The following is a 27,500-nucleotide window of genomic DNA, read 5'->3' as shown; positions in this document are numbered from 1 at the left end:
TAGATAGTACCTTTCATATACAAAGCAAATTCCTTTGCTTTTTCCTTGGAACTACACCATATGATAAATATGTCATCTAAAATTTCTCAAAGTTTACAGTAGAAGTGATATTCCAAATGTAAAAATATACTTTTTTTCCCATGTCCAACTTTGCCAGGCTGGCAAAACTTGAGGCACAGGCTGCCCCCATTGATAGACCTTTAATTATTTTATAGAGTTTATCATCAAAGTAGACAAAATCGTTGCCTAAAATCAAAGGCATACATTCCATAACTAATTAAACATCAACTGCACTATGTGTAGTAAAATCCAGTAAAGCTTCATGGAAATGTTCCAACCCCTCATGTTGTAGTATTGCAGTAAGTAAATAAATCTATAATATCAACCATTAAAAAATATATGTTGACTTTGCACAAATTATTAGTCAACCAACTCAAAGTCCCATGAATCCCTTAAGATGCCAGTCCTCTTCATAAATGTTGAGTTTGACATTCTGTCAACAAAACAGCCGTGGGGTAGGTGTTTGAGCATTGTGCTATTACAGTTGGATATAGGGTGGATTAGTATGTTTTTGTGATCCTTGGGTATTTTGAATATTGTTGGAGTAAGTGAGGTGGGGGTTGTTAAAAAAAATTGTATAGTGATGTAGTAATGATATTGTGCATAAGCCAGATGTTCTTAGTGTTGCATTCATCACAATTGGGTTATCTGCCTGCAGGTAGCCCTCAGTCGGCCCGAATGCTAGAGTCTTGGGATTTCTACTTTGGATGCTGTCGTTTCTTCCATGACATCAGGTCATCAGGGGTATAAAATATGCAGCCGACGCCATTACATCAGTCTTTCTTGCCGTAGAGGAGCCCGAAGCAGAAGCAATTCCCAAGTGCCGGTCGGATGCTACCTGAAATTTTCGTTTTTCTAGTTTCTAACCTGAAGTCTTCTAAAGCTAAGTACCCCGTTGGGGATCCTTTTTTCTTGCTCTAACCTATGTCAGAAAAAAGTTAACAATGGTCTTGCCTGTGGAATGCAAATAGCTGACAGAGATTTTCATTCTTACTGCGTCACCTGTTTAGACCCAGACCACGACGTCCCTCACTGTCGGTTTTGTGCCTTGTTTAACACCCGAACCATTTGTCGTCAGGCTATCTTTGGCACTAAATTCTTTCGCTCTCGTTCTCCGTATTCCAAAATGGCTTCGATAAGCCATCTGAATACCAATCTTCTGAAAAAGCGTAAAGATAGACAGACCGCATATGTCCAAAACTGCCAACGACACTTCCGTTAAGCTAGTTGCCAGTCCGCTGGTACTCAGTGAGGCTCCATCGGCAGCCCCTGATGCCTGCTTCTACAGATTCGCAGGCATCTGCTGAGACCCATTCGGAGTCCGGTATGCCGCGAGATGCTTCGATTACGGAATCTGCGGATGTCTCTACCTTGAATGGGTCCGGAGACGCTGTGCAGGCACCGGCTTCTTAGGGTGTATTCTGACCTACCGATGTTCGTATTAAACCAACAACTTCATTTTTAGCTAAAACTACAGGGTTTCCTCAGGCCCAGAGTTCACACTACGCCTAGAAAACCGATGACCAAAGCGCATGCTCAAGCTCCCATGCCACAAAAACAAATGCTTAGAATGGCTGAAGACCTTATTACTCTAATTAGGAGAAGCCAGCCTTCCCCTGCTAAAAGACCAATAATAGAGTTTCCTTCTGATTCTACAGATCAGGAGTCCAATGACTCTGACCCTTCTGATTACCAGGACATACCCTTATCAACCTATGAGGATTCAGACGCAGAGGAATCCATTTTCTCTGCCCCCCCCCCCCAGAGGATTTTTCTTTTGGTGAAACCATGCATACTTTGAGAGCATTTCTGCTGGGAATGCCAGGACTATCCTCAGTCAAAAAAGAGACTCGGAGAATTTTTAGAGTTGCCTCAGCACAGGCCTCTAGCTATATCCCCTCTCTTGGATATTGTAGATGATGTCTTCATGGAATCCAGTCTTACTTCTGACACTTTACCACCAGCCCCTAGAAAACCTGACAAGTACTACAGAGTACCTGATTCTTACAAATTTCTCTTTAAGAATCCTACGGTGGATCCAGAGACCATTTCCCAGGGACCTAAAGGCATTCAGGCTACTACAGCTAAAAATCCTACCCCTTCAGACAGGGATTCAAGAGCTTTAGACAGATGAAATAAGAAGGTATATACCTCTGCAACTCTTGCCATCAGAGCTTTGAATTGCTAGTTTCACATGTTGAAGTACCAGTAACATATTATGGAACTAATTAAACAAAAAAATTGTGTTACTTCCAGATTGTGCAGAAAATAAAGATTTACAAGAGTTAATGCATTCTGCAAACCAAGTTAGTAAACATACTTTGCAATATGGTTTTGATGCCTTAGAAGCATCTTGCAGAGATGTAGCCACTGAGTCTGTACTGAGAAAGCATGCTTGGCTGAAGGAACAAATCTTGCCAGATCATGTCAAAGCAAAATTACTAGATGCTCCTTTAAATCAGGACTGTTTGTTTGGCATCAGAGCAGATGAAGTTCTTAAAAAGATGGAGGAATAAGCTAAAGCTATGCAAACTGTCAAAGATTTCTTACAGGTGCAGCCACCTAGATTTAGTAGCCATTGGCCTTCTAAAAACTGGTCCTTTCCAGCCCCTCCCAGGCCTTCTCAGTCCAAACCCAGGGGAAACAGACCAGCAGCACTACAGTCTCAGGGTATGCAGAGATCTAAACAATGGAGTGCTCCCACCTCCAAAACAGGGAGTGGTAAGCCACTCCCTTATGGAAAAAGTTCACAATGACTTTTCAATTATCCTTCCCAGCCATGCCCAATTACTTGCGCCCCTAGGAGGAAAACTTGCCCTTCATGCAAAAAAATGGATGTCCATTGCTCAGGACCGATGGGTTCTAAACATTGTATCCCAGGGATACAGATTCTACTTCCATTCACTGCCAACCCCAAGCAGGTTGCCTAACTGGGTCTATATTAGAAGCCCGAAGATCCGTTTGAGCGAATCAGAAAAGAACGATGCATATTCCGTGAACTACGGAAACAGCAAATGTCCAAAACCACGAAATTCGAAATGTCGAATTGTCATGGTTGGCATGTCTGCGGTATAGCTCCATAAGGTAAGTGTGCGATAGTTACAGACCCTAGGGGTAGGGTGCGGGTTAAGGTAAGTGCATAGATAGTAATGTATGTAAGGTTTAGTGTAGGGTTAGAAGTGGGGTTTGGTTAGTGTATGTATGTGGTTTATTTATTATGTTTGGGTAGGTAGTATGTAGCGCGCAGTGGGGTTGGCAGACAGAGGATTCCAGATTTTAAATTTCGCGGTTTAGGGGGTTTGGCGTATTTGCGGTTTGGGCTACATGTGTCGCTGTTGTCGTATTCCCTCAAAAGGGTTTTCGGTTTTATAATGTAGACCCGCCAAACCTTCCTCCAAACCAGTGGGCAGAGGCTGAAAAGCAAGTACTTGCTATTCTCAATATCAGGGCTATTCAACCTGTTCCAGTAGAACAAAGGAGACAGGGTTGCTACTCCCAGACTGTTCCTGGTGCCCAGAAAAGAGGGCTCTTGGCACCCTATCCTGGAGCTATCAATTCTCAACACTTTTCTGGGGGTCCCAAAATTCAAAATGCTTACCCTGCAACAGCTTCTCCCTATGCTAGCCAAGGATGCCTGGTTAGTCACCCTAGACTTAAAAGAAGCTTATCTGTACATCCCCATAAGGGAGTCCTGCAGGAAATATCTACGCTTTAGGGCAGGCTCTATGCACTATCAGTTCTCTGTGCTTCCCTTTGGCTTATCTACTGCACCCAGAGTATTCCCAAAAGTGCCTGGCTCCAGCAATTGCATACTGCAGGCAGAGAAATATTCAAGTTTACCCATACTTGGACGATTGCCTGATTCAGGTGGACAGTCAGGAATTGCTACTTCAGCACCTGGCATTTGTAAAAAGAATCCTAACTTCACTGGGGTACACCATCAACAAAACAAAAACACAACTGGTGCCCAGTCAAAAAATTGTATTCCTGGGAGCAAGCTTGAACACAACTTCCCAGATGGCATTCCTCACTCCAGAAAAGCCGGTCTATTTGACGAACTACTTCAAACTAATGGTCTCCAAAACCCAGCTATCTGCAAGGAAAATACTGCAAGCCCTAGGGTTCATGGCCTCATGCATTCTGCTAATTCCATATGCAAGACTGCATATGAGGAAACCTCAATGGTACTTAAAAATCTCTGGTGTCAACATTCTCAGGACCTATACCTTGTCTAAGGGCAGAGTTCCTTTGGTGGGCAGAGCATGCAACCACAGCAAGGGACTGCCTTTCACTCAACCCCTTGCCGCCCAAGCCCTGACAGCAGATGCATCAGACTATGCATGGGGGTTTCACATGGCAGGCAAATGCATTCAAGGCAAATGAAGCCCAGGATAAATTCTCCTGCATATCAATCAAAAAGAGATGCTAGCTGTACAGAATGCTCTGACAGCCTTCAAATACCTAATCCTTCCAGGACAGCTCCTGATAAAGACAGACAACACCACAGTTATGTGGTACATAAAGAAGCAGGGGGAACTCTTTCTTACCCACTCTGCAGGTTAGCCATGGCCCTGTGGAACACAGCCTTGAGCAACCAAGTGCACCTACAAGCTCAATTCCTGCCAGGCAAACAAAATTCATTGCAGACGACTTAAGCAGAAATCTGCTAGACCCACACAAGTGTAAATTGGACCCCAACTCATTCAAACTTCTTCTAATCCAGAGTGGACCTCTTTTCCTCCCCCGGGAACCACCAATTGTGCAAATTCTGCACCAGGAACCTTCACAGCAAGGCCTGTAAGGTGAAATCCCTATCCTTCACATGGGAAAACCTCTCAATTTATGCCTTTCCCCCTCTGCCCCTCCTCTCAAAATACTACTCAAGATCAAACAGGACAGGCCAAGGGCAATCCTTATTGCCCCAGACTGGCCATGCCAGCACTGGTACCCACTCCTACGCAGTCTGACAGCAGTGCCACCCTGGCACCTACATCTCACACCTTCCTTGCTGTCTCAGCAGGAGGGACATATTTTGCATCCACAGTTGCAAACCCTAAACCTTGCAGCCTGGCTTACCCCTGAATACACCACCAGCAACCCTCAGCAAACAGGTGCTGGACATCATCCTTGAGGCCAGAAGGCCTAGTACTAGGAAATCCTATGCTGAAAAGTGGAAAAGATATTGTTCTTGCAATCAGTTTCAAGGAAAGGACACAGCTGTGCCCGCCTTACCTCAAATCCTTGATTACCTAGCAGAGCTGCTCCACAGAGGCCTTTCCTTCTCCATTAAGATTCATGCCACTGTCTTCTCAGCTCATTATAATACTGAGCCACCTGTCTTTTCTCACCCTCTCATCAAACAGTTCCTGAGAGGGGATAACAATTTAAGGCCCGCAAGGAGAGCTCCCACCCCTGCCTGGGACCTTAACTCTGTACTGGAAAAGCTCATGTTTCCCCCTTTTGAACCTGCTGTTTCAGCAGAGTTAAAATTCCTCTCTTGGAAAACAGCCTTGCTTCTAGCCATTACTTCAGCAAGAAGAGTGTCTGAGTTACAGGCACTAATGACTGTGGAACCCTTCATTATTTTCCATGCTGGCAGGGTTTCCCTCAGGACTAACTCATCTTTTATGCCTAAGGTGGTATCCATTGTGGCTCTAAACCAATCCATCCATTTGCCAACCTTCTTCCCTAATCCTCAGAATAAAGGAGAAAGGATCCTGCACTCCTTGGACATGCACAGGCAGCTCAGGTTCTACCTTGACAGGACTAAACCTTTCAGAAAATCTGACCAGCTGCTGGTCAGCGTTGCTACAGGGGCAGAGGGCAAGGCCATTTCAAAGCAAACCATTTCCAAATGGATAGCACACTGCATCCATTTCTGCTACAAGCACCATGGAAAACCTACCCCACAGGGGATCAGACCACATTCCACTAGGGCTACTTCCACCTCTACAGCACTTCTCAGGGGAGTCCCTACCAGGGACATCCTGGAAGTTGCAACCTGGAGTTCTGTACACACCTTCACCAAGCATTACCACTTACCTATTTTTTTCTAAATCCAGAGCTGGATTTGCTACAGCAGTCTTACAAGGCCTGCTAGCCAGCCCTAACACTTCTTGACTGCCTCCACCCTTCCTCAGCTTTGGGAATCAACCCAAGTGTGATGACTGCAACAGTGAAACACGAAGAACATAGTACAGTTGTGTACACTTACCATAAATGTAGATGTTCAAGTGTATTCACTGTTGCAGTCTTGGTTTCCCTCTCTCCAACCCCCTGGTTTTCTCTATCCTTTCTACCTATCCTCTTTATGGCCATTTTGTATGGCAGTGGTATTTACTTTTTACTGGGGGTGTTCCACACCATATAATAGCTTCCTATTTTGGGGGCTCCTGACATTTGGGGCAAGAAAAACTGATGTAATGGCGTTGCCTGCATGTTTTTTATACCCCTGACGACCTGACGTCATGGAAGAGGCAACAGCATCTGACGCAGAAATCCCAAGACTCTGGTATTCGGGCCGACTGAGGACTACCTGCAGGCAGATAACCAAAGTGTGATGACTGCAACAGTGAATACACTCGAACATCTACATTTATGGTAAGTGTACACAACTGTACTTTCTCTCTTTGCAACACAACTGTACTTTCTCTCTTTGTAGATCTACATTTCTGTTGGCCATATTGACTTCATTCCTAGATACTAGCAGATGTGCATTATCATTTTGTAATAATGTAAGCCTTGCAGTTGAATAATCTACTGCGTCAAAAATGACAATACCTCTCCCTTTGTCAGGTTTCATAATCCGTAAGCTTTTATCTTTCATTAGTGAGTTCAGTTTATCAAAAAAACTGAGGTTAATTTTTTTAAAAAAAATTTGCACCAATCATGTCATACAAATCCTCCTCACAAGCTTTTTCAAAGGCATTTACAAGAGGGAGGGGGTGTAAATTAAGATGATAAATACCTTTCTGTTTAAAGTTTTTTTTTGTTTCTAATCTAGCAGCTAATGTTTCTGAATTAGTTAATTGTTTCAGTGGTTGTTTTTTGAGAAAAATCAAAATGTAGAGCCAAGTTGATTTTTGCTGGTGTGCAACTAAAGTTCTATCAACATTCAGCAGTATCCACAGTTTGAATAGGAATAAAAGTCAGTCATCTCTCAAAAAGTGTAAAGAGCTGAAGAGTAATATCCAAACAACTATGGTTAAAGATTTTAAATCCATTGTGGGTGAACAAAACCCCATATTGCTGTATTCTTTGTGGGGAAATTCTTGTAATTCCCCCTTTTTGATAGGTTCACTGTATATGCTACTCTCCATAGTGGTGGAATTTCCTGCAAATCTAATAAAAATCCACCTCTCTAACTGTATGAGAACCAGGGTTGTTACATTTTTTTCTGTGTATTAATTCATTAATCTAGATTTATGTTGTCACTGTTATTAATATTCTTATGAAGACATACACATGGATTCATCCCCACATTTTGTGTTTAAAACACTAATTTGAAAAAAAGATTACTTGAAAAAGTGAATAGCACGAAAATCAGTCGTGTGAAACAAGGAGCTAGGAAATGTGGAAGTTGTCAGCAGTGTTCCAAAGTACTTGATTGTACTACAACAGAAATTATTTTCTTGCCTGTGGAAATTGTGGGACAAAGGGGATAGTTTACATTGCAAAATGTTCAGCTTGCCCTACTTTTTATATTGGCAAGACTGAAGGATTGTTTTGCAAAATAATTTATGAACACTGTTGTAATATTGATACAGTGAATCTTAAAATTTCTTTATACAAACATTCTCTTAATTGCACACATTTTTGTTGCTTTAAATTTGGTATTATATAGAGGGTAACACATAACCTTAAGGGGGAAAATTGGGAGAATACCCAGGAATATAAAGAGCTCCTGCCACAGCGCCCCCTGGCATCAATGAGCATGTTTCTTTGGCCTGTGTATTGAAATTACGGGTGGCTAAGTTGTGAATAACATTATAAATTGTATTTAATGAAACTGAGCATTTGGATGGTTGTATTTATAATCGGCATTAATGCAGTTTTTTCTTTATTTTTAATTTATTTATGTAAGCAATTAAGTTATTTGTTGCATTTGTTTCCCAAGAAGCTATACACATTTTTTAATTCACTTTTATATGCTTGTAATATTTTACAGCTTTCTTTGAAATTATGTGTTGTACTTGCGTGTCATATAATTTCATTAATATTTAATTGGACTGAAGTAAAAGGATTTGACGTATTTTATTTAGTAAATATTACTGCATGTTTTATATCATTTTTGTAGCACTTTCCCTTTTAGAAAATGTTACACATTGATTGAAGAGGTTATTTAAATGGACTTGTGACATTTTTGAATGTTTTTAGTTTTGAAGAAGTCACATAAACTATGAAAGGGGACAAAAACTTTTTTGCTCAACTTATTTATTGATATTGAGATTTTCTGCACTTCGTTTTGTCACCTGTGTTTGTCTGCCTTTCTCCATCAAGACTTTTTCTGGTTCTTCGTGTTTTCTTCCTAAACTTCTACAGAAAGGTGAATACATGTTATATTTTCTGGATGTGTATTGTCCGCTTCATTTGTGCTTGCATCATATGAAGAAGATTTAAAAGAATGATCAATTATTTGTCTCCTTTTTCTCAGCCAAGCTGTGTAAAGGAGTATCTAAAGTAACAATGTCTCATTGGCTGTCCAATTATGCCTCTCATGTCTACAAAGAGAAGGGTTTATCCTTGCCCAGACCTCCTAAGGCTCACTCTACAAGTTCTGTGGCTACATCTACAGCCTTCTCCATAGTGCCACTTGATGACATTTGTGTCTCTGTTACTTGGTCTAATGTCCATACCTCCATTTCTCATTGTAAATTGGACTTACAGTCTAGGTCAAGGGACTGGTTTGGTTAGGCTGTGCTCCAAAATATCCTTCCATGAGACCTCCCAAGTGTACTAGTAGCAGGGAACTCTGTAGCATCTGTTTAGGAACGAGACAACATCCAATACAAAAGTTTTATACTTATCATATTGTTAATTTTGAGTTATCCGTTTCTGCCCTTCCTCAATTCCCCCCTTCCCCTTTCCTTGACTTCTGTTTTTCCTGACTCCTGGACTAACCATACTGAGCTAACTTGGCTTGATCACGTACTCTACATCCTAGGCCTAACAGCTGGTTTTCTTGTACTATGCGATTTCTTGATCTTTTACAAGTTTGAGGGCAATCTCCCTTATTCTTGTATGGGTGCAGGCTTGATCTGAAGTATCTCATTCCTTACAGGAGATTGAATAAAGGGAGGAATCTGGGAACTGGATCCAAAGACCTATCTGTTGAGAAAGGATGGAAGCAGACAATTCAGCTATCGTTATAGTAAGTACACGACTTTTGTAATTATTCAGTCTATTTTGTGTGGGCATCAGTTTGATTAAAGAGTGTTTTTGGTGTTCCTTACCACCCATAATATTTACCAAGGTATTGGCTGTAGCAGTCAAAGCTTTGTAGGAAAAAATATATTTATATATTTCCTTAACTGGCTGGATGTCTGCTGGTAACCCCTTCCATGAACTCCAATTGAGTGTCCCTGCTCCAACCACTATTTTTGCTGCAGACCCTGGGACGGTGACCTTAAGTTGGGAGAAGTTGTCTCTGACCAACTTATTGTATCCTTTGGGAATTCATCTATCCCAGTGAACTACTGCATTAATAATATGCCCCTGAGAATTCACCCAGTTTGGGATTTGGGAAATTATGTGGACAGGTGACCTTAACTTTTGACCAACGTGTCCATTTTTGTAAGAAAGAACTTCTATGTTGCACAGCTTATAAACAAAGGGATTGTGCCCAGATCTAGGGATGTCATTGTCCCCCTTTACTCAGTCTTCATTAGGTCAATCATTAGATATAATGCCCTCTTTGGCATGTGTCTGTCCAGACACCTGCAAAAACTGGACCACCTGCAAGAGATGCCTTACTGAAAAAGATACTAGGTCAAAACAACATGTCTTACATGGTCCAGCTCAAAGCCCTGTCACTATACTCTGTATCCTACAGATTGCTAAGAGGTGACCTCTATATGGAATACAAGGCATCTTCCAACCCAATATTGATGGATTTACTGCACATCAGCAAGTCAAATGGCATCAGAAATACCCTGTCTAGGGATATAAACCTGTTCTGCAACATCAACAGAATGTTTTGGAGGGACAGGTATATCTTGCAGAGAATACTGCTGCTCTGGAACAGATTCCCCATCCACATAAAACAAAGTTCATCCCTGTCCATATTCAAGCGTTACTTGATCTTTGGTTCTGTAGCTGTTGAACAGAAATTTTACCCCAGGACTTCTCCCTGTACTACCAGTGGAGAGAGGCAGCTCCTAAATGCTTTAACTTATGCACTTGTCCCCTGAAAGTGTCTATGGTATGATCCCATTTATTCTAATTAAGGGTAAAATATAATTATTGACCATGGGATGGGTAAGGCCAGTGTCTAACTAAATGGGATAGTTAATTCAAGCACAAAAAGGGAAATTGGCTAGACATAAAATGGCCCTTAAGGGCAGCTAGCCTAGTACTCACCTATGAACCCCTTCTCAGATGACAACTTTTGCAGATGTAAACCTAGACATTCAACATTGCTGGCCATTCCTATCCTGTAAGAGAGCCTGGCTCTGATTTTTGCAACGTGGGTGCGCAGGCTATGCAGGGACCAGATTTGGACGGTTATGTGTTCTGCTGTTGGTAGTCATCAATGATGTTGTGTTAGCATTTGCATTCAAGAGGCTGTCAATACTGTGTTGTATTATGAGCTGTCAATGGCGTCAGTTCCACCACATTCTCACAGATCTCTTTATGTTGGACTCCTGTCACAGTGCCTTAGAGTAGTGAGCTATATCTTCTGACCTTTTGTTGAGCCTTCCCTTCTTGTGGTATACCCTGTTGCAGATACTGATGATGGATACTTGGCTCGAAGAGTAGACTTCTAAAACTCAAGGGATACCATTTCTTGGACAGCGGTTCCACATTAGCCAACTGGAGCTTCAAGCAGTCTTGCTAGCCGTGAAGACCTTGAAGACAAAGCTTCTTCTTGGGTGCACATGGTCATACTTCCTGCACAACTATGTGATGCTTGTGTGGTAATGAATTACAGAAGGTGCATCATTGTCTCAGCAGTTCATATCCCCAGGGAAGTGGATTTTTTGGTGGACTGTCTCAGTTGCTGTTTCAGGCTTCTGCTCTTGCTGCCAAGTCCTTGCCTCTTTCAGATACTCTAGGAAGGTGGGGCTCCCATGTATTCTGCACAGTGCAGCAAAGCAAGGGGAAGTTGATGGATGTGTCCCCCATGCCATGGAATGTATAATTTCTGTACTCCTTCCTGCCATTCTCAGTGAGACCCTGCCTTAATATAAAGCTCAGAGAAGAAAGTATAAAACACATTCTCTTCTGTGATGGTTGAGAAAGTCAAGGCTTCAGACACAGTAACTTCCTAGCAGTACAGGAAACTCTTCTGGTCCTAACCAAGTATATTTCCAATGTTCAAGGCAACAGCTGATGCACCTCAGGATCTTCCTCTTGATGTTTACCCCCTGATCCCACCTTATCTTCAAGCTGGACTCTGCAGGTTTTTTGAGGCTGCTAGGAAGCCTCCCACTCAGCATGTATATGGCTTCAAGAAGGAATAGTTCTCAAGTTAGGCAGAATGGTAGTCATGTTTCTACATTCATTGAGTTTGTAGATGATCATGGCATATCTGAGGCACCTATACAATTTGTGCCTCATTTATTCCTTAGGGTGCATATGCTAGCTGTTTCTGTCTGTGCTGATGTTGCGAAGCGTCGTTTTTTTTGCCCATCATTCTGACCAAGCACTTTCCTGGGGACTGCTACATTTCCATTCTTCTTTGCAGAACTCTCTTCCCTCTAAGGGACTTGAACTTCATGGCTGACAAGTTTTCTCGTCTGTCTTTCAAATTAAACATTGAAGTTCATTTCTTGGAAAATACTTTTTCTGGTGACCATCACCTCTTCTTGTAGTATCTTGCTTTTATATGTAAGGAACCTTATCAGCTCATTCACACGGACTGGATTTCCTTTAGGATAAGTCTGCTTTTACTTTGAAAACTGGTTTACAAATTTCCTTTGAACCAGTCCTTTTGTCTCCATGTTTTCTTTGCCTGGGTAGAAACTGAGCAAGAGAAAACCCATCATATCCTTGATAAGTACTTCACCAGCTCAGGTGTTCCTTGAAGCAGGTGTACAGTTTTAAGAATACAGACCAGCTCTCTGTCTAGTCTCTTTGTCTAGTTCTAGTCCTGTCTGGAAAATGGAACAGTTGGACTAGTTGCCTTGACACCCTTATTCTTGAAAATGACTCTTCTCACAAGCTCTAGCACCTCCACTGTCCCATAAACTCCTGCTGCAAGGAGATACTCCAGATATTGCCACCATTGTAGCTACGACATTTTGTATTGTGAGCTCTAGCACATTGGAGATTGTTTTTTGTTGAACAGAGAAATGTACATTTTTTTGCTTTATTCTTCTTTAAGGAATTTTATCTAGCCTTTGGACTTATTTCTGCCATTGACAGACTTTCAAGTATTGTTCTTCGTTCTTTGTTGATTTGCCCTTAACTTTTCCTTTCTTATTCCCTTCCCATCCCTTGTTTAAAAAAAAAAGTGTTACAAAAAAATCTATTACTCTTTACTACCTTACAGTAGAAGCTGTATTTTTCCCCTCCAGTTATTCTGGTTGTTGTGGTAAGCATAGATTTATTTGATTCAGCAGTCCGACCTAGACATGTACAAGTAGTCCAAGCCTGGATTAAAAAAAAATGAAAGAAGTGTGATCATGTGATCAAAATTCCCCCAGATAAACTTCCCAATTTGTGTGTGGTTTGCTTGAGTACCAGCCACTTGGATAGTGATTGCGCTATATGTCAAAATGTCAGTCCCTGTAATCTAATGATCAGAAAATAAGATTGTATTAAAGGGACTTGTATGGTCCAAGTTTGTACCTGTTGGCAAACAAACTTCGGAAGACAAAAAGAGCAGCTTTTCCACAGGATCCAGACCTGAAAAAAGGAGGGAAAAACAAAATGCAAAACAGATGACCCAGATGTGTCCATTTTGGAGAAGAGGTCTTTAATCAGGGTGCCCAAGCCTTCATCCATTTGCCGTCTACCAGATACTGTCAGTTACTCCTCCTAGCCATGTCTTTATCTCCTTCACAGTAGGAACTGTCGGGAGTTAGTGCCCAGAAGAAACAGGTAGCTTCTCTTTAGAGAGAATTATCAAGATTCCTTTCCTCCAGGCCAGCTTCAGCTTCATCTTCATCTTCATCTCTTAAATCTTACAGGTCCCTCAGGAGCCGTACACCTTTAGACTGGGGAACACATGACGACAGCCTTTGTGAAGGCACAGCTTGAGTATGGTGTCATCTAGGTGCCCTCTGTTTCTAGGGCAGCTCGAGACTTGGCTATCCCTGTGTTTTCTTTTGTTCCTCTTCTAGCCCCTGATCCATTGTTGACAACGATGGAGCCAGTGTAACTAACCACATGATTTTGTGTTGAATTTATCAAGACATGAAATTAATACTAGGCCCCCAACATTAAGAATTATTCTAGACCTAGTTACGTCCTTTTTCCATAAGGACTTGGGTCTGACAAGGGATGTACTTATGACTGCATATCCAGTCATCCAGGTTATGCCTAAAAAGGGTCATGGAACTACTGTGCTGTATATTGGGGGGGGTCTATTCTATAAAAGATGTATTGTCTATGATATCAAAATGCCAGCAGGCCCTATTTGTATTGTGGTCTAAGTTAAATTCTCTTGAGCAGGTGCTTAGGATGGTGGTGGTAGTTTTGTAGATGTGAAGGAGGTTGCATAGGACTGGATCGTTTGAGGCTTTGTGGGCTAGGAGAGAGTGAGAAAGCTTTAGTGTAGTCAGGGTAGCTCAAAGTGGAAATGCCATTTATTTGTCTTTGCAAAAAAGTGCTGCAGTATGTTGCGCTGGGTTATGTACTTAGACAAGTACATACCACAGGGGGCATTATACTCTTATTATAGTATTGAAAGGGTACATTCTTATAGCTTCTACAGAGGTGACTTGTACGGGGCCAGTTTCACTTTTCCTTCTATACAACCTGTTGCAGAATGGTTCTTTATCTTGAGTGTGACTATGTCCTGCATTTCTAATTTTACATCTCTTGCATTACTGCTGTTTCAGGTTTAGTCGGTGACTGTGACATGGCACCCCTACCTCATATTGTTTAATACATGAATTAGTGTGTTGCAATGGATTTAGGTTATTTTAGCTTGCATACTGTTTAATATATTCTGACAGGTGGAGATGACTTGAATTAGTTTGATCACTAGCTTGCCTACACTTGGTGCTCATCATTTGCTATATACTTAACTCTTAAAATATACATTGTAAATGTTATTATTCTTATACATATATTAATGTATGTGTTGTTTTTGTATTTGCATTACTTTATCTTGCATTTTAGCTTAAAGGAGTCTTTTATTTTATTTTATTTATTTAATTGTTGACCGGCTTAGTCCCACTAGGCTCTAGTGGCCTCTCTTTTTCAGGAAAACTTGAGGTGGTATTTATTCTGACTAATGAAAATTTGGCCAGGGCACCATGGCAATTTCTGTACAGTTTTTTGATGAATACCATTGGCTGTTTCACATCCACCTGAGCCACCACCAGCTCCGCAATGCACTGTCATTTGTTGATCCATTCACTTAATTGGTTTACAGATAGCTGTGAAATGTATTTGGCATAGGTCCTTGCTGATCAGTGTTTGCTTAACTGGTTCACAAACAAATATAAATAAAATCTGTTTTGCTTAGATGCATGTGAGATACAAGTCAGTCTTTTTGTTTATATTAACAAATCTTTAAAAACATGTATTTAAGTATAGCTGAGTTTCAATGCTTCTTTGCACCTTTTGCGTGCAGATTGTTAGAAGTAGACTGTAAACTTAGTTCTGTAAAGCTTCACTGTATTTATGGAAGCAAACGAAAGACCGGCATGTACAGGGATTTACGAACGTTCAACTGAAGGACTCGTGCCACCTTTTACTTAAAGAAATTTAGTTTCATTAAAGCTTTGTGTTGGTATTTTGTAGATAACAACCACAGGTTTGAGTGGAATTTCACTTTTAGTATCCTTTGTGTGCAGGCCATTCTTATTTCTGAATAGTCATGTGCTTGCCTGCCATTGCTTTGTGAAGCAACATTTGTAACTGTTGTGTGTCTGTGACATATTGGATGTTCATCATATTGATCACTGCTGCAGTAACCTTAGCTATATGGGTTATATCCTGCCAAGGATATAACAGCCAGCCAGCTTCCAAAACCTCAGGGTACCTTCCACATGCCCAAACCATCAGTCAGCTCAAGCTAACCTGACTAAAAAGGACAGGTTTGGGCACTAAGCTCTACAGAGCTTTGTCACAGAAAAGTGCACTGCTCTGAGGCTTTCAGGATCGGTTATTGGCTTGTGTTTTGACTATGGAACAAACTACTAGTATCACTGTTGGTCCTTCTTCCAGACACGAGAAGGTTAAGCAAACAGCCTTTTCTACCACAGCAGGCTAACAGTTCGCCTCAGTCGCAGGTGGGTAACTCTGCTGTGGCCATTGTTTGTTTTTCTGGCCACTTCTCTTTTTTACCCTGGGTCCGTGTGGTACAACACATACAGCCACTATGGACCAGGGGTTAGCCATGTCCTCTTCAGTAGTTAGGATCCCCTTAGTGGACAAAGGAGAGCCACTCTTGTTGGCCTTAAGAGAGGGAATGGGAAGACTTCCTCGTGTTGTCTGAATGTTGTGCTAACCCCTGGGGAACCTGCTGATGCCATTAATAACACTATTGGCCCCATTGTTCCCATAAAAAAAAAAAAACTGAAAACTAAACATGTATCTACTACTCCTTAAAGTTTCCTTAAACAGGAGTAGTTTACTGGGTCTGGCTGGAGGATTAATTCAGGCTATTGATCCTTCTTGTAAGGTGGTTTCTGGCAAAAGAAATGTGGATGCCTGTTTTCCTGAAGAGATTCAAGATTCTGAACGTGGACTTGGAAGGTGATCGGACAGATGCAGGGTTTTCCCCTTAAATTTCTGATTCAGACTTGTCGGAGAGCTCAGTTTCTGATTCTTCCTATGGGGTTTCTCTTTCTCTGAGACTGTTTCCAGAATGTGACAGTATTTTCAGTGGGAGAACATTGAAGGTTCTCAGTCAGTACTGTGAGGTATTACAAAATGAATTTCCATAACCTTCACCCACTCTTCCAGTTTTGTCAGCTTTGGAGGATGTGTGTGTCACTGCCTGCAATTTTCCTGATAGTTAGCCAGCTGCCCCTAAAAAAGACTGAATGTATGAAGTTCCTCAATCTGCACTGTTCTCAAACCTGACCCCGCAGCTTTAGCTTTAGTTAATCCTGCTGCTGGTAAACATTTAGTTTTAATACCAATCCTACTCTTTCTGATAAAGATGGGAAGATTATTAATAAGTCTGAGGAAAAAGTAGATGCTTCCACAACTTTGATTTTTCAGAATTTAAATTGTCAGGTTCATGTTAGTTTATCCTGCTAATAGTAAAAGCATGAAATGTTTTATCTGCGGTCTCTTCTTGTGAGGATACATCCACTTTAAATAAGTTTGCGTCTTCCATTGTACAAGTCAATCTTCTTTGCAGTTTATGACTTTGTTGGTATTACTTCCATGGCTGTGGCCATGACACTTTTGAGGAAGTTTGTTTGGCTGCATTTTCAGAACCTCCCAGATAATGTGAAAGATGAGATCTTAAATTCTCCTTTGGACAGAGATTTAGTTTTTGATCCCTCTGCTGCTGAGGTTATCAGAAAGTGTGGTGAAAGGGGTAGGTTTTTCCTGTTCCACATTTTCTAAGGGATTCTCTAATCCCCATCCAGATTTTGCAAAAAAACAGAATAAACAGTCCTAACAAAAGGCAGGTAAATAAGACATTTAGGAAGAAATAGCAAGGGGGTTCAAAAAAGAATCCAGGAACCCCCAAAACCAAGCACAGTCCAGCAATCAGAATGGCATTTATAGGGGACCTTGTTACCCCTCCCACCCTGGCAGTCTTTTTCCCTTCTAGAAAGTCTGAGTCTGCACTTTTCTGTTTGGCAACAGATAGTTTCAGACAAATGGCTTCTGAAGATTATCCATCAAGGTATCGGATGGCTGTGAGAGGAAATACCTCCTTTTCAGGGAGTAATTTCTCATCCACCAGATCACTCTCTTTTATTTTCTCTGTGTCCATCACATGCTGTCTCAGCGATTGTTAGAATGATTTCCTCCTTTCCAGCTTGGGGAAAGTTTTTATTCAAGGATGTTTTAGTGCCAAAGTGAGTTGGTTCTTGGAGACCCGTTTTGGATCTTTCTTTCCTAAACTTGTTTGTGATAGTGCCCAAGTTCAAAATGCTGTCACTTCACAACATGTTACCTCTCTTTCCTCATTCATGTATCCTGGTAACACTAGATTTAAAAGATACTGATCACATCCCTATTTATCCAGACTTCAGATTTGTTAGTGTTATCCAGACACAGAAAACTCATCAGTTTTCTGTCTTACCCTTTAAACTCTTCACTGCACCAAGAGTGTTCGCAGTGTGTCTAGATGCAGTTATAGCACATTGCAGGTTACAGGTAACCACATTTTCCATATTTAGACAAGTGCCTTATATTTGCAGAAGTGGCAGGAATTTCTCACTTGGGTGAGAGATCTCTCACACAAGCTGGGGTTCCAAGCGAGCATTCAAAAGTCTTCCTTCACACAAGATTGTGCTGCTGGGGTGCCAGCTAGACACTCTGTTCAAAGAGCATTTCGTCTACAGGAAAAAATAGATCTATATCTAGATTTCAGTCACTGAGAGAGAATGGCTCAAGATTTGAGTCTCATGAAATCTATGATTCTCATGGTACACCTGGCAAGACTCCACATGAAAGGCACAATAGTATCTGAAGTCTCTCTGGTCTGAACACTAGCATCCTTTGTTTATTCAAATCCAAGTGCTGGGGGTTTTCAGAAGAAAAATTGCTTGGTGGAGACCATGAGCATCCTTTAAATCTAGGTCTCCCCCTTCTCCCTCCTGGTTCCAGCGCAGTCAGTCACCACAGACACCTTGAACTTTGGTTGGGCAGCAGTTTTAGGAGGAATAAAAATGCAAGCTATATGGGACATTGAGGAAAGACAGACAAATAGAAGCACATAAATATCAAGGAGATGCTTGCCCTGATCAAGACACTCAACTCTAAATCATCTTTTGTTCCCGGGACCTCAAGTTCTTACAGACAGTACCACAGTCATGTGGTACGTCAACAAGTAAGGGGGGAGCTAGGTTGTACCCCATTTGTTGATTTAATATATAGCTTCACAAGCTCATTCTCCAAGCATCCTACATTGTCTGAGGAAAACTGTGTGGTAGACAAGCTAAGCAAAACAAGGGGCAGATCCTTGCAATTGGAAAGTAGATTGGTGGGTCTTCCAAGATTGATTCTTCTGTGGGGAGTTCCTCAGCTAGACCTGTTTGCCTTCTGTCTGAACAATCAGCTGGCAAGATTCTGCAACCGGATTGCATGTAGGCAGGCCTGGTACATGGATTCCTTGCCTGGTACATGGATTCCTTTTCTTTTTCTTGGACAGGAATGCTCTCATATGCTTTTCCACCCTTGTGTTTGACACAACCTGAACCCATTCAACTTCAACTGAGAGCCTGGATGATAAGGTCTTAATTCCCTGTAGATGCCTGTTTGCTGAGGACTTTCAGCAGGTACTAATGATGGCAAGAAAGACTCCTACTAGAAAATCACATGTAAGCAAATGAAAACGTTTTTTCTCTTGGTGCCGGCAACATAACCAGCACTCATTTAGGGCTAGTTTTGTGATTTTACAGTATTTGAATTACTATCTTATGGTCTTTCTTACTTCTCTGCCAAGGCTCATTTATCGGCCATTTCAGCATGTCTGCCCCTGGATTCTCCTCTTTTATTGCATTATCATGTCAAAATTTTTTAAATTTTGCATAAGAGACTTCCTAGAAAAATGGTGGTCTTTCCTTGGGAATCTTAATTTTGTGTTAGAGAAGCTAACACATGCTCCATCTCAACCAACTAATCTGGCTGACTTGAGCTTCTTAACATGAAAACTAGTTTTACTGATTGCTCTGACCTTTGTAAGAAGGGTGTCTGAATTGTGAGCTCTTATGGTGAGTCAGCCCCATCTCGTTTTCCACAGAGACCGAGTTTCTTTGAGAACTAATCCTTCTTCTATGGCTAAAGTGTTATCAGAGTTTACTTTAAGACAAACTATCCCTCCCTATTATCCTTCCTGAACTTAAAAGGGAGGAAGAAAGGATGCTTCATATCTTGGATGTCCACAGACAACTCTGGTACTGTCTTGATAAAATTCAGTCTTTCAGATCTTTGGATCAGTTGTTCATTTCTTGTGAAAGTAAGAAGAGATGACCTGTGTCAAAATAGACTATTTCCAAATAGTCTTCTAAAACCATTACCTTTTGTTACACTCAAGAGTGAAGGCTTACTCTACTAGGGCCTTGGCTTCATGTATGGCTTTTTGGAAAAGGCTTGATTCTAGAAATATTCTAGAAGTAACAACTTAGCCCTGTATGCATACATTATACAAGACATTACAAGCTTGATTCCTTCTCTACGTCTAGAAAAGGCTTTGCTAGGACTGTTCTCCAGGGGCTCATGTACTCTTCACCTCCCAAATTTAGTTAGCTACAGTAGTCTAACCATAAAGCTAAGGCTACTGCAGCAGTGAACAATATAGTGAGCATAGTACAGTTGCGTAAATAAAATTACCTTAACAGTAGATTTTGAATGATCACTGCTGCAGTAGACACTTTCCCTTTCATTCCCCTTGTCATTGTTTGCCAGGGAGTGGATATTTATTTGGGTCCATAATATATAGTCTAAGTTCCAACACTTCGAACCTCACATGAGTGAACTCATATGAGCGAAGTTCGAAACATCGACTATATAATAACAATAAAAAAAAAAAACTTACCTTACCGCTCTGAGCAGGGGGCAAGCCACCCTGCATCCCCCACACACCCCCTACTTAAGTATACCAACTCCGAGAACGCACTTCAGTGCAGAAAGTGAAAATTTCCCATTCTGCGTGTGAAAAGCCGTTGACTTTCACCTTCGACCTTTCCCACGTTCGATCATATGATGTCGACCATCTGTGATTCGAACATCGGAACGGTCGCTCATCTAATATAGACCCTATTTATTATTTTTGTTGTTGTTGTCCATGGCATTGTCCTTTCAGGGATCAGCCTCCTCTTCTCTCTTTCTCTCTGTTGACATAAAGATTCTGAAGGGCTTGGTGCCCAGACCTATCTTTTTAGTGACAGCTTGAGCTGTCTAATGGTTTGGGAGCATGGAAGGTACCCTGAAGCTTTGGAAGCTGACTGTCTATTACATCCTATTCAGGATATAATCCATATAGGTTAGGCTACTAATGTGGTGATCATTCGCACATCTACTGTTATGGCAAGTTTACTTACACAACTGTTCTGTCTTAATGGAGGAGAAATCGGTGTATTTATCTTTCTCTTTCTTCAGGAGGACTTGTGACCCGAACAGTGCGAGAATACATGAATCTGAATAATGCCGAGCAGCTCTGCAAGTAAGTCTTCCTGTCTAGAGAACACTGTGTTCTGTGTGCTTTCCAGGCCATTTCATGTAATGTTTGTATTTGGCTAAGAGTGCTAAGCAGAAAGACGTGTCCAATCTGCAATAAAATTGAAATGAAGGGTTTGGAACTAGGTACCCCTTGATGTTTGAGTGGAGTGTTGACCATCTTCAGGGCAAAACTGAAGGCAGGGCAAAGATTCTGTGTCACTAATTTTCTTTCCTCCAGATTATTTGTGCTTGTTTTTATCTGCAATACCTGAGCATCATCAAAAAAAAACACATGCCTACATTTTCTGACAGTAGTAAAGAATGCAATCGTGTGGGTTTCCTCCGGGTGCTCCGGTTTCCTCCCACATCCCCGAAGACATGCTGCAAGTGGATTGGACACGCTAAAATTGGCCCTAGGCGTGAGTGCGTGTATGTGCCTTCAGTGGAAGGTTGAGCACCAGGCTGGCAACTCGACACCGTAAAACTCCACTGCCAGTCATGAGTGGACAAGGTGATCCGCTGTGGCGACCCCTAACCGGGAAAAGCCAAAAGAGAGAGAGAGTAAAGAATGTGTTGTGTGTCCTAGTTTTGAATACTTGCTTGTGAGTGGTTCCTGTTGAGATTGCAGTTGGTTAAGATCATCACAGACGATGAGATGGCTGAGTATTACGTGACCCACATGACTCAGGATAGGCCTAAAACCCAGTTGCTAGATGAGCTGGCTGAGGTTGTTAAGATTTAACACTAGCTCACCTATTCTGGGAAGGGTGGGAAGCATTCCAGTTCCACTGCAAGGCTGACACTTGCTGAAGACAACATGTCAGGAAGAGGCAGTATTCACGCTTGGTGCATGCTGTATTCTGTAAAACAGAGCACAAGCTTCACATGGTTGTCAGTGTGCATGTGGAGCTGTGTGTATATCACAGGGCTATGGTAACAGGCTTTTTTCTGTGATGCTTACACAAAGCATGCCAGGGTGCATGCTTAAGACCATAAATGATAAATGAATAAATATTTTCCCATTCTATACTTGGGTCACATGTGCTGACACTTCCCTCTCTTCAGTGTCCAGAGATGCCAGGAAGAAGGCATAAGAATAAATGAGGGGTCTGTTAGAGGCAAAAAAGAAAGGGAAGATGGTTGTGGGACAGGAGTGTAAAATACATTTAAAAAAGATTTAGAGAGATGATTTACAAAACATGTGGTGCATTGCAAAGCCACCATCTGCCTAACTGTTTTTCAGGGGTCTTCATTCTTTTTCCTGATTTTCAAGTTTTTCTTATCTTGCTAACAGCTGCATGACTGTCAGTGGGGTAAAAGTATGGTGTGATGCCATACAGCAACTTTTTTGAAACTGACATGGAGTTTCCTTGTGGTTTCAAGAGTACTGACACTTTATGCTGATTGTGATAAGTTGTAGCAGGTGATATCTTGCAGCTCATCTGTGTTAGTAAAGTGAGAGAGAATACTTTACTGACTAACAGAGATTTGCAAGATTTAGTGTTTGTTGTTTTTATGTATTCTATATAAAGGCAAAATGTTGGAGCAAGGCAAGAATGTGAGTGTGTGAAATAAACAAAAATACAGAATTAAAGGAATATAGTAAGCATTTTTGTTTGTATGTTTTTTGCACCAGTTCATTGTGCATGTAGTATAATTGTACAAAACTGGCTTGACGATGTGAAACAACTGATGTCATGTTCACAAGGGCTTTGTAACAAGTGGCTTTGCTATAACTGTAGGATCAAAATCACTGGAATGCATCAAAATTATAAAGCTATAGTTATGGCTGATTGTTAAACTCACTGCAATGTTGTTCATTAGTTCATAGGTGTTTACTAGGCTAACGACCATGGGGGGTCTTTTTAAGCCTAGCCATGCATCCCAAGTCTTTGACAAGTTCTGGTACCCTTGATAAGTGTAAGTAGAGGCATGGGAGATGAACCATTTACATTAAGAGACATAGGTGCCAAAGCAGGCATGTATTTCCTATTCCCCATCCAATTGTCCAAGTTGCACTTGAATTGGGTTAGGGAGGAACTCTGCTTCACGTGGATGGGGAGCCAGTTTCCGAGCAGGAATAGTCTCTGGGATACATCCTCTGTCTTCAACATGTCCTATTTATATCACAGACAAGTTTAAGTCTTAAGAATGGGTAATCTGGTGCTGTTTGTTTTGTGGATATGCAGGAGGTCCAGCAGGGTAGGATCTGACATTTGCCTTGTATCCCAGGCATAGATCTCACCTCAACAGTCTTTAGGAGACAGAATACAGGGATAGGCCCCTGAGGCTGTCTGCACAGGACTCGTTTATGTCCTGTATTCTTTTAGTGAACATCTGTGGACGTTCCAGCTGTTTAATGTGCCTAGGTAGGTACGTATCGAAGGAGACATTGTACTCAGTCAGTCTGATGAATGCTCAATATAGTGGAACAGTGACACAGCATAGAATGATTTTCTGACTGTGTAGACAACTGATGGTCAAAGGCTAAATTACTGTGTGTCCCAAAGTCCCTGACTGCTGGGTCATCTCTTAGGGGTGTGTTGTTAGTATACGTTATCAGGAATGGATGACTTCACAAAGGATACTATTACACATTTCTTGGCATTTAATTTTATATATATATATATATATATATATATATATATATATTTATATATATATATATATATATATATGTCTATGGCTCTGACATAAGTTATTTGCCAGCCCTTCCTGGAGAATGTACGTGTCAGTGGGAGATTCTGTGACTGCTCCTAATTTGCACCTAATCATCTGCAAATTTGGTCACCTAGAGACCCATGACATTGGTCTTGACATCAGAGAAGTAAATACCTAGAAGGATTGGTACCAGGACCAATCTTTGAGGGACTCCACTTGTGACTGACCTCTTTGTAGCAGCGTACTCCCAATTCTAACTTCCTGTGTCCTGTCTGCATGTGAACTGCCAGTCCACCAGGTGATATAAGGGTGGCATTTGAAACACTTATCAGAATGTTTTGCCACACATTTTCAGCATGATATCCTTAAGAGGCGTACATTATCTGGAAAAAATGCTGCAAGTCCTCACATTTTGCTTAAAAGGTGATATTTGAATTTAGTTTACAGATTATCTATGGAGCCAAAAGCAGTATGCATTTGAAAAATAAGACAATTTCATTATTTTTGTATGAAGAAATGCTTGCAGTTGTTTGGTACGAGCATAGTGAATGCTGCAGACGGTATATGACTGTTTATCACATTAGATTTATAATTCTGACATTTGTCAATATTTGTGTTTCAGATTTTTCAGAATGCTTATCTCGAGGCCTTTGTTAGTGAAATAAGTCATTTTGGTTATGTAGATCTGTCTTAAAGTGCAGATCCTGCTCATTCCATCCATCCACTCCAACTGATAGGTCCTCGGGCCGCTTGTCCGATCCAAACTGGCAAAGTTAGGTCTCCAGCCTTGAGCTCCTCTAACTTTTTCATCCCATAATGCATCTGTCCTGTCTAAGCTAGCTTCCCTCCGATCTCATTTGGTGCCTTTATGTTTGGATGTGATCTGTGAAGTTCTTGCAATTAAATGCTCCTAGACTTCTTTTTCACAGTATTCTCAGGATGCTTTGCTGTTGTATTAGTGATTTTTTTTTTTTTTTTTTTTGATAGTTATCTTACTGAATTGGATTGGTATATTGACGTGGCTGATCCTAAATCACTCTAGATGCTCCCCCACTGACAAATTCATCACTGGGCCTTGTGTATAGATACTCAGTCATGTGTGTCTCTGTGTGTCTCTCTCTGTCTGTGTGTGTCTCTGTGTGTGTGTCTCTGTGTGTGTGTCTGTGTGTGTGTGTGTCTCTGTGTGTGTGTCTGTGTGTGTGTGTCTGTGTGTGTCTGTGTGTGTGTCTGTGTCTCTGTGTCTCTGTGTCTCTGTGTGTCTGTGTGTGTGTCTGTGTGTGTGTCTGTGTGTGTGTCTGTGTCTGTGTGTGTGTCTGTGTGTGTGTGTGTGTGTGTGTGTGTGTGTGTGTGTGTGTGTGTGTGTGCGTGTGTGTGTGTTTCTGTGTGTACGTGTGTGTGTGTCCCTCTGTGTCTCTGTGTGTGTCCCTCTGTGTCTCTGTGTGTGCGTCTCTGTATCTCTGTGTGTGTCTGTGTGTGTGTCTGTGTGTGCGTGTGTGTGTGTCTGTGTGTGCATGTGTGTGTCTGTCTGTGCATGCATCTGTGTGTGTGCGTGTGTGCGTCTGTGTGTCCCTGTGTGTGCGTGCGTGTCACTGTGTGCGTGTCTGTCTCTGTGTCTGTGTGCACGTATCTGTCTGTCTGTGTGTGTATGTATGTATGTATGTGTATATATATATATATATATATATATATAATATACACACACATATATACATAAAATATACACACACACACGTACACATAGCTGTTTCATTGGTTCAACGCTGTTAAGCTTTTTCATTGGTTTCTTTGTATTAGCTGCTTTGCTGCTGTTGTATTATAATTAAGGACCGCTTTTGCGTGCGTTGGCACTTGTCTTATGCTCCAGAGAGTTAGGCAATCGGCCACTGCTCCTCTGATCATACCAAACCATCCAAGAGAACTTCGAAGTCTAAGTTTCATTTTCACTGCTGCTTTTGTTGCACTTGACTGGATTTCACACCATCTGCTGTTTTTACTTAAGAAAAGATCAGTTCTGCTGTTTTGGTCTGTTGCTATATTTAATTTAAGAAAAGAATATGCTACTTTTTACTATGTTGCTTATTTAATTTAAGAAAAGAAAAAAAAAAGTATTCTTTTTTAATTCTGTTCTGTTGCACTTCTGTTAGACGTAGTATAGATTGAATTCAGACTGGCTGAATCCAGTTCTGTTTAAGGATTGAGCACTAAAAATCAGAACATCTTCTGTTGGAGAACCGACCCCCCCCCCCATACCCTTGTGGCAGGGTGTACAGTAGGGCTATCTAACTGAAGGTCACTGGTTCAGGGCTCACTTTGAGCTTTTTCATTGGTTCAGGGCTCACTTTGAGATTTTTCATTGGTTTCTGTTTGCTCTTGTTTGCGCATAATGCACCATCACACACTGCCGCGCAGAGGGGGTAACTGTTGGTGGTTATAGATGCAAAAGTGCCAGTAGACCTACTTTCCCTTAGCAGCTGCTACTTAGCAGAGCAGTTCTTAAACCGCTCTCAGCTGTTAAGTGAACATCAGACCCTATAGATCCCCTTTTTTATAGACCTCCTCCTGTACAACCCCATAGGTTAGTCCCTCTAAAATAGCCCCATCTTTTTTCTCCATATCTGTTGAGGTACCAGTTTCAAACCTTGCATAATGGACTGTCATTTTCCCTTCATTTCATTTGCTAGCTTGGTTGACATGGGTTTTTTGAGGCAATGCACCAACTGCCTCATGTACACTGACAATGCTTTACTCTTAAATCACGCAAGTACAGTTCGCGAGAGATGCTCCTACACTAAGACTTCGGAATCACTGCTCTCTCACACCCAGAACAGCAACACTAAACAGGGCTGTCAGCTCACACATCGTGACACCTACTCCATAATATGCACCTAACACACAAACTTTCATATGTGGAGGTACTCTACAGAAATATACCTAAATACCAGAGACCACCAAAACACAAACATGCCACACCTAACACTACACCCAAGGCACCCAAATGCGCATAAAAACACTAGCACCAGTGTCTCACCAAGTAAGCCCTTAAGGCAATGCACATCAATTCCAAATGTTTTAGTTACAGGTGACTCTGTACTGTGACATACACTCCCACTCATCAGGACAAACAAGGAGAAGGTTACGATCTGATGAATCCTTGCACCAGACAACTGATCACACATGTACTGAAGTCTGTCAACAAGAAGTACCATTATGACTCCATCATTGTTCATCATTGTTCATGCTGTTGTGAACATACCTCTCTGGACTATATGAAGAGAGAGACATGATTGAGCTCTTTGAATAGATGTCCCAGGGAGGTATGTCCCCAGCTTTGAGCAGCATTTTACCCTCGCTTAGGATGATCCTGCAATATAAACAAAAATAATTGATTTCAATAATGGGATTAGTTTATCGTGTCATTCTAAGGGGATCCAGGTCCTGTCAGCCTGGAATGACATGGTGGATAGACCACGCTGATTTGCCAGAGATGGACTTCACCTGGTACCTCTAGGCTTTCTGTTGCTGGCTATGGCACTTGCCTCCCCCATAATGCCTTTTATAGGCAAGGGCACAAAAACAAAATTTCCGACATGAAAATATCAAAATGCAAAGAAACTTGAGGGTCATGCTGCTAAATGCCAAGAGTGTAAATCAGAAACTGCACTCTTCTCCCTGGAAGATGTTGACATTTGTGCAGTCATAAAATCCTGATTCAAGGCCGCAGAAAGTACCCCAGCCTTGCAAGGCTACAATGCCTTTCACGCTTTCAGACCACAAGTTGAAGGTGTGAGAACCAAAAAGTGGAGTATTGAGCTTCAATAAAGATAATTATGCCTCTAGACTTGTTGGACAAGATAACTCTATGGAGTTAACTCCAAGTACAAATTATTGCAGGTAAGACCCCCCCCCCCTTTATGTCAAGTTAGTTACAAGTCCCCTTCCATGAACTGAGAAGCCCACACAGCTTATTTAAACCTACTTGGGACAATCAAACTACAACCTAATACTCTAATCAGGGGTGATTTTAAACTATCTCTCCACTAATTGTGAATCTTACACAAGTCCAAGCTCACTTGCACCAAAGTTCCTGGACTTTA

General features: G+C 41.5%; 1 protein-coding gene across 1 annotated transcript in view; it reads left to right on the top strand.

The window, feature by feature from the left end:
* Positions 1-27,500, top strand: part of ABHD16A (abhydrolase domain containing 16A, phospholipase) — a 527,648-nt gene that overhangs the window by 288,401 nt on the left and 211,747 nt on the right. Inside the window, exon 14 of the mRNA XM_044083280.1 lies at positions 20,686-20,749. Coding sequence (XP_043939215.1) covers positions 20,686-20,749 — 64 coding nt within the window. The remainder of the gene's footprint in view (positions 1-20,685; positions 20,750-27,500) is intronic.

Source organism: Protopterus annectens, chromosome 9.part0, assembly GCF_019279795.1.
Source record: "Protopterus annectens isolate FY-2018-M chromosome 9.part0, PAN1.0, whole genome shotgun sequence".
NCBI classification, from domain to species: Eukaryota; Metazoa; Chordata; order Ceratodontiformes; family Protopteridae; genus Protopterus; species Protopterus annectens.
Note: the sequence above shows the minus strand (reverse complement) of the source record. Positions and strands in the feature narration are given on the sequence as shown.